Here is an 8,291-nt window from a genome sequence, read left to right as displayed (position 1 = left end):
TGAAAAAACAAAATAATTAACTAATTGTTCTAAGAAGAAATTTAGTAATTAATTACGGGTTTTACATATATAGGTAGTCAATGGTGGGTTTGCGATATAAGAAAAAAAAATTGGGCTATAAAAAATTTTCCCCAAACTCTCCGTCCCGATGGTCAGCAAGTTGTGGCCCATACATAATCAAGGTTAGAAACCAGAATACACACATTGAAATCTCCATGATTGCTAAAGGGGGTCACCGGGATTTTTTTTTTTGATCGTCAAACCATAAGTACTTCAATCCAAATAGAAACGTTTACATGATGGTTTTCAAGAAAAACAAGTACAACATAACATGAAACAAATACAACGAAAGATGCAAAGCGCAAATAAACCGCGAAGAGAAAGAGCGATCTACAATGATAGCACCCAAGTCTTCTACTTTGAGATTTGAGAAGAAATGCTATCCGAAATTATAATTCGACCATTTTGATAGATTTTTCATGAAAAGATGTACTCCCATGACTGAGGAGTGATTTGCCCAAAAATTCTTCATATGCTGTGAACAACTCGGAAGCTCTAAATCTGTTTTTTTTTTTATGAAGAAGATCTTGATCTAGCCCGTTCCAAATCGTCGATGTACTTGTACTAAGATAACCAAACACGAACAAATCGTCATAAAGAAACACTATGAAAGTGTAGATAAAATCGCCCTAATAGCGAAGATAAAAATCGCTCTAATAGCGAAGAAATTATTGAAGAACAACGAAATACACCCTAAATAAAAAACAACTATGTATAATATTAATAAAAAACAAGAGCAACTGCAATGGTGCAATCAAAACCAATGACCAAAAACAAAAAAAAAAACGACAAAATTTAGGTTTAGTCTGAGGTGCCACGCTACGGTGCACGAGTAAAATTTGATCGAGCACACATTATACCCCCGCCCCATACAAACTCACATTAAATGTTCGCCTCTCATCAGGCTCACATTATACCTTCGCCCCATTTTACACTTGTTTTTGATTCAAACGTAAGTAGTTCGCCCCACCATCATACGGATTTTATACTTACACCCCGCTATAAACGGACATTATACTTACGCTCGGTATCAAGCACACTTTTAATGTCCGCTCGATTAAATTTGGTTTTGGTCCGGGTTCCAGACCAAATATATTCTGATATTTAGTTTTAGTCTGGTTTTTAATCTTTAATCCGTTCGACTGCGTGTGGTTTCTGGACAAAAATTTTGGTTTTAGTGGTCCATTGTCGACGCTCTAAAGGACTAGATCTGAGCAAAGGAAGAAGAAAATGATAGGTTTTTTCTAAAGTTTCGAGAAGGGGAAAGAAGAGAGAAAGGATTGAATGATAGTATTAAAAAGAATAAGGGAGTCACCGGGATTAGCAGGGTACTGTTTGATATGATACAAAAAAATTACATCCTATCATGACCAGAATAATCGTCATACGGTATTAAAAAAAATAAAAGGGATCACTCATACGGTATCCCTGCTAAACCCGATAACCCTTTTATCAGTTTTGGAAATCTCGATCGGATTAGGCACATCCTGAAATCAAAATAATCGTGGTAAAATTTTCGCGATCCACGCATCATCCTATAGCCTTTGAGCTTCTTTCAATAGTAGAGAAACCGCGGATCACGTGGCCGGCGAAATTATGCTTTTCTCGGACTTTCCCTAAAAAAAAAGAGAGTAGTAAATACTAAGAAAATAGTAGGTTCGTAATAAATGGCTCCTGCAAAACAGCAGCCAGTCTGTCATTGCCATTAACCGATTTGTGTGATCATGACTTATGAATGACATAATATAGAAAAAGAAATTATACCTATCTATTCTCAAGAATCCTTCTTCTTCGTGACTCCTGTTTCTTACTCCACCAAATCTTTCTAAAGTCTTCCTTTCCAAAAACAAGTTCCAACTCCCAAAAACAGGTACAATTTCAGAATCGTAATTCATTACCAAATTAATCAGAAAAACAAAATTACTCCATTTTAATGTTGTTTTTGTTTTATGCGTATTCAATTTTGTACGAGCAAGTTCTTAGTACATCTTTAGATGATTTCTACTTTGGTCTTTGGTTCTGTAAAGGTCTATGCAGTATTGAACTCTAATTTTTCTTTAGTTTTTTTGTATTTATTAGAATGGGGAAGAAGAAAGTCATGATACCAGTGGAAAATGTCGACTTAAAGACAGTTAAGTATAAGCGGGAACCGATTCAAGGTCAGTTCTGATTCAACAATTTAAGGGTTTTTTTCATTTCTTAAATGAATAGGAAAATTAGTATGATTTCTAGGTTTACATGAATTAATGCGATTTAAATGGTTTTTTGTTGCAGCTCCACATTTAACTGGTTTCGGTTTGAAGCTTTTTGTTTGGGTTACTGAAGCACCATTGATAGGTTCATTAGTATTGTCAATCTTGAAGAAACAGAATAAAATGGATGAGGTTGGTATATGCAGCACTGGTTTGTTCTAGTGGGATTTTGTACTTATAACGCCTCTATACCATATGAATGTCTAACTATTTGTTCATTCCTTCTAATTTACAGATGTTGCGCTATACCGTGATTCCAGAACGCCCCATGTTTAAGCCTGAGTTTCCACCACAAGGTAACTCTTCTTCACCATTTAGTGAGGACCAGTTTGATTAACCGCTACACTCATAAGTCAAATTTTGAAATATACAAGGTGGTTACTGAATCTTAATTGTTGATAATCGAGTTATGGATGAACTACGAAGTAGGTGTTGTTGAGTGGGTAGACAGAGATGATCTTTTTTCGTTACATAGTAAGATGTTTTAGACAGGCTGTGGTCATTTTTTTCCCTTTCCTTTTCTTTTTGTGTGTGCCTCTGTGTGTGAAGTATGAAGGACAATGGGTTAGGGGTGAATTTTGTAAACCTATTTCTATTAATTGGTGGCCGCAGCAATATGGGTAGTCGCTATTGTTAGATTTTTTGTGTTTTGCGCAACAAATCCCATATGGTTAAAGTAATGCTTGTTTAGATTAAGTTAAGTCGAATTAGTCTTAATCCGCATTAAGGCATGTTTATGGTATTAATCATGCAAAGACTAGCTTAAGGTTAATGCTAGATAAGGTTGAGTCTAAGCATGACATGTCCTTTAGCTTGACATGTCATATGAGGTGTCCAATGTAGCCATGAGATGTCCTCCAACTCATGATGTAAAGGTTGGAGTGACATGTGGCAAGCATGACTAGGACTCTTTTCTAGCCTCACAAGTTTTCCTTAAAAGCAAATCTGTTTTCATTCTATCAAGAGGTAAGGTGAGGAAATAGAAGTTGATAATAAGTCATGAAGGTCAAGTGTCTTGAGTGTTTCTTTTTCCTTATTGTACAATAACCAGTTTTAGTATGAACTATATGTAGTGATCTTGCTGCATATGGTGTTGTTTTTGTGTGTTGTTGAGTATGCTAATACTAGGTTCAAGGTCTGATTTCAGCGTAAGGTTGTTTTCCACAATGTTTAGGTCTTAATTGTAGGGTTAATGGATCTGAAATTCCAACAGCTATAACATTGTTCCTTATGATCTACAGAGCCAGAACATGGTGTTGTTGTCGTGGGAGAAGATGATGAACCCATTCGTAGGGTTGAAGCAGCTTTAAAATGTCTTCCGCAGTATGATCCTGCTTACCTCTCGAACGCTGACTCCTCTCCGTATTTGTACTGGAAAATCCGCGACTATGCACATGCTTATCAAGCTGGGCTTGTGACTCCATCGATGGTTGGTTCTTCTCGCAGTCTAAAGTTCCTCTCCTTTTCATATTTTTGTTTATTCAGTAGCCGACGAAGCAGAGATTCACTTCAAAATATTTAGGTCGCAGAACATGTAATTTCTGGTGTGGAGGAGTTCAATAATAAAAAGCCCCCAATGCCGTTTTTGATTGCTTTCAATGCTGACGATATAAGGAAACAAGCTGCAGCTTCAACGGAAAGGTTCAAAGAAGGCATGATATGTTCCTAATAAGTCCCACTATTAAAAATTCATTTGCTGTTTATAATTGAGGTACACTATACACCCTTGTTCGTGTAAGCTTGTATTTACTGGTAATGGATACATGTTCTGCAGGAAACCCAATATCTGTCTTGGATGGAATTTTTGTGGCAATCAAGGATGATATAGACTGCTCTCCATATCCATCTAAGGGTAAGCTTTCATCTGTGTTTAGTGTTATATTGATACCTACAGCGAGTTGTTGTTTGTTTGTCTAACTATTATATCGTTAGACTTTGTTCGAATTTTTTCACTAAATTATAACCACAGGTGGGACAACATGGTTCCACGAAGTCCGCCCAGTCAAAGGAGATGCAGCCTCTGTTTCAAAATTGAGAAGTTGTGGTGCGATTCTCATTGGGAAAGCAAACATGCACGAATTTGGCCTTGGAACAACTGGAAATAATCCTAATTATGGGTAGGTTGATCTGATATACTGTCGAGATTGTATAAAATGTTGAATTGGTGATTATGCTATTTATATTTTCCAATACTTCCTCCTTACAGAACAGCGAGAAACCCTCACTCCCTAGACAGATATACTGGTGGATCTTCCTCGGGTCCAGCAGCAATTGTAGCTTCTGGATTATGTTCGGCTGCACTTGGAACTGATGGTGGAGGTTGGACCAATAACATATTGGCTTTCCTCATGACACATATTAAGAATACTCTTCTTATTCAGAATGCAATTTTTACTGGAATGCAGGCTCAGTTCGAATTCCTTCTTCACTTTGTGGTGTAGTAGGCTTGAAAACAACATATGGTCGGACTGACATGGAAGGGTAAGCTTGTTAAAAACATAGTGTTTGAAATCTAGGATAAGTTTGTTTGAAATTTTCGATCTCATTCGACACAAAGAATTTAGTGTTAACGTGTTTCGAACTCAGGTAATTAGTTTAATCACCCAATGACTTTATCACTGTTCTGCAGTGAAGTCGGCTGATTCTTTTGCCAATTCTTTTATGATGCAGGGCATTATGTGATTGCGGGACTGTAGAAATCATCGGACCAATTGCTTCCACAGTTGAAGATGTTATGCTTGTGTGAGTTGCCAAATTTCCAGTTCCTAGTGACACCTAGCATATTTAAGCTTATCTAACTAGGTTGGCTCTAACATTGCGTGATGTCCATGTACAAATGTATGACCCCGCTAACTGATGTCCCAGTTGCTTTACCATGCCAATTTATTAAAGGGCACTTCTCTTTGATGTTTTATGTATCCATGTTCAGACATTTGTTTGACGTAAAGATTTACCAATCATTAATAACTTGGAAATTTTATGTGAGGAGAAATTTTATGTGAGGACTGAAACAATGGAGTTGACGGATGACGGATGCACCTATCAACTACTTTATCTGCACTTGATGATACTAAATTTGTTAAAGTTAACAACATATAATTACTATTTCCTTGAAATTAATTGGATAACATTGACTGGTTGTTCAGGTATGCAGCTATATTGGGCTCCTCAGTGACTGAAAGAATCAGCATGAATCCGGTAACTTTCAGCCCTTATTATTTGCCTAGAGGAATGTGTACGATACTCTTGATGGTCTAACAAGACTTTTCTTCCTCTGGACATTGTCAGATCAATCTTTTAGAAAGTAGGAACCTGAAAGTATGAAACTAATTAGCTGGGTATTTGAAGGACATGGAACATTGTACTGATATACACCACTAGATTTTCATACCAAACCTTTTTCGTCTTTGTACTTTTCTGTCTTAATAGTTACCACTTGTAACACATATCTTACTTATCGTGTCAATGGTTTGGAACTGTTTTCTGTAGGCTCCACCTTGTTTGCCTAGTTTATCGTCATTTGAAAGTTCTAATGCTTTGAAATCACTTCGTCTGGGAAAATATACAGAGGTAAACTAGTCAAAGTTTCCTTGCTAATCTAAACTGCTATGGCATTACATATGGCTTGCCAGATATGCATGAGTTGATGAATGTTTGTACTGCAGTGGTTCAATGATGTGTACTCTACTGATATCTCTGATAAGTGTGAGGATGTCCTTAATCTGCTCTCGAAAAATCATGGTTGCGAAGTAAGTCCTATTTTTATAACATTTCAAAGTAAAGCATCTGAAGGAATGTTGATATCTACATTTGAATTCTTAATTCATGTTCTTTGGCTGCTTGAAGACAGTGGAAATCGTAATACCAGAGCTGGATGAGATGCGAGCAGCTCATGTTGTTTCAATTGGTTCTGAATCACTAAGTTCCCTTATCCCTTATTGCGAGGATGGGTAGGTTTTATACTTCCAATCCTGTTTGTTAATTCAAATATGGAGGAGTATACTTCACCTAGTGATTTGCTGGAAACTATATAATCATCTAACTTTGAACTTTGTATTCTTATACTATTACATGTTGGTATCTGTTTTATTATTTTCTTTCTGTAGGAAAGGTCCCAAACTTACGCATGATACTCGTACTAATTTGGCACTGTTCGGTACATTCTCGGCTTCAGATTATGTTTCTGCTCAGCGTATTAGGTGAGGCAAAATACACAAATTTTATTTTTGGGTAAATAAGTGTTTGTTTAGTTGGTTAACGAAGCTTTTGACTTGTTAATTTACCAATATTTCTGGTGTCATATTGCAGTGGCAGATTGCAAAGCTCATGTACCTTAATTTATTTCTTGATTTATACTGATTTTTTGCAGGCGAAGGATAATGCATTACCATATGGATATCTTTAAGAAGGTTGACATAATAGTAACCCCAACAACTGGGTAAGTTTCTTCACTGCATTAATTGGAAATAATTACTCTTTTGCGTACAGCATACTCTTTATATATTTAATGTAACTGTATAAGTTAGTCAAATCATTTTTCGTGGAACTTACAAGAGATGTTTCTCAGTTTTACAGTTCGCAACTGGACTTCTAATGAGCAGTTTCTTAAAAGATTTTGTCAATTAAATTTGGGGAATGAATAAGCTAAGCAAGTAGAATAACATATTTTCTTTTCTTTTTTGGTTACAGTATGACGTCGCCTATAATACCTGAGGGTTCTCTTAAGCTTGGGGAGACAAATTTAGAGGTTTCAGGTGCGCCAGTTAATCTTCTTGGGCTCTGTGCTCAATAACATTAGCAACCAAGTTGATGTCAATGTTTTCTTAGTAGAATATAAGAATTAGCTGTATGCTTGCCCGGTTTTTTGTCTAAAATGTAGTTGCAATAGTTAGCCGAGTCATATCGGTACAAATTCAGTGGACTGTAAAGTTTGTGGCATCTCATTTACATATGGATCCTCTCATTTCAGGTTATCTCATGCGGTTTGTAATAGCAGGAAATCTTCTCGGACTTCCTGCAATTTCGGTGCCAGTGAGTATAATTTGCCTGTAGAATGCAACAATATTCTTTTTAAATACTGCTGTATCTACAACTTATACCTTCTGTGATTATCATGAGATTGTTATCTGATTTCTTTTTCTCTACTTCCCCCCTGTGACGAAAATCCTATTTCCAGGTGGGTCATGATAAACAAGGTCTTCCAATAGGTATTCAACTGATAGGACGTCCATGGGCCGAGGCTTCAATTCTACGTTTAGCTTCAGCAGTCGAGGTATTAATCATATCCTTTTGAATAAACAGATCGAGTACTCTATATACTTAAGTCTCTAGTAAGTAGCATCATTGTCATGGTTAGTAGGTCACTAATTCATGAAGTATGTATACATAAACAGTCTTTTTTTTTTTTTTTTTTTTTTCAGGAGCTCTGCTTAGAATCTCGGAAAAGGCCGTCCACATTTGTTGACATTCTGAAGGTGAAATAAAATGCCATATGAATGCGATCCTCAACAATTTGGAGAATAAGTCAAATTCTTCGAAATAATTGGTTTGTCTACAAAGACATCCAAGTTTTACTCAGATAGTGAAAGATTAAATAAGGTCGACTAAAATGTTATAGGCACAACCAAAATTGTTTCGTTACGCGCAACAATAGTGTTTTAGCTTACTGAACTAGTGTTGTCTGAACTTTCAGGCGAAAATAATAACATTATACACCGACTTAGAGGATTTAGATAAGCTACTTTTAGCATGATTTGATTTCCTTGTATTGTATTAACTAAGAAAAACCAACTCTACAAAAATGTACAACTCATTTTCATGTGGCAATCAATGAACCTCCCATGTAGCTGTGTAACTTAAAATCCGGCAAACTCAGACTCTCCAAAATCCTATGGTTACTCTCTTCTACAGCTTCAAGCCCACAGTGCCCACACTCTCATGATGACCCTTATCATAATGTTTCCCAATTATTTGCCTCAC

At 36.4% G+C, this 8,291-nt stretch overlaps 1 protein-coding gene across 2 annotated transcripts; it reads left to right on the top strand.

Annotated features, from left to right (window-relative positions):
• The first annotated feature begins 1,740 nt into the window (after positions 1-1,740).
• Positions 1,741-8,166, top strand: LOC113330453 (fatty acid amide hydrolase-like). Of its 2 annotated transcripts, none has more exons than XM_026577260.1 (21): positions 1,741-1,930; positions 2,140-2,219; positions 2,335-2,444; positions 2,548-2,608; positions 3,554-3,741; positions 3,835-3,964; positions 4,087-4,164; positions 4,282-4,429; positions 4,519-4,631; positions 4,718-4,793; positions 4,983-5,054; positions 5,459-5,510; positions 5,802-5,882; positions 5,978-6,061; positions 6,159-6,262; positions 6,419-6,511; positions 6,682-6,750; positions 7,002-7,066; positions 7,282-7,343; positions 7,489-7,584; positions 7,733-8,166. In XM_026577260.1, exons 2-21 carry the CDS (start codon positions 2,141-2,143, stop codon positions 7,793-7,795), a joined length of 1,824 nt encoding a protein of 607 aa, XP_026433045.1. In that variant the 5' UTR covers positions 1,741-1,930; position 2,140; the 3' UTR covers positions 7,796-8,166. The 2 variants fall into 2 exon arrangements, with proteins under 2 accessions (XP_026433045.1, XP_026433047.1); XM_026577262.1 differs by having other exon boundaries at positions 2,122-2,219.
• Positions 8,167-8,291: the final 125 nt, after the last annotated feature.

This window comes from Papaver somniferum, unplaced genomic scaffold (genome assembly GCF_003573695.1).
Source record: "Papaver somniferum cultivar HN1 unplaced genomic scaffold, ASM357369v1 unplaced-scaffold_118, whole genome shotgun sequence".
Lineage (NCBI taxonomy): Eukaryota > Viridiplantae > Streptophyta > Magnoliopsida > Ranunculales > Papaveraceae > Papaver > Papaver somniferum.
This window is presented reverse-complemented; position numbering and strand designations above follow the sequence as displayed.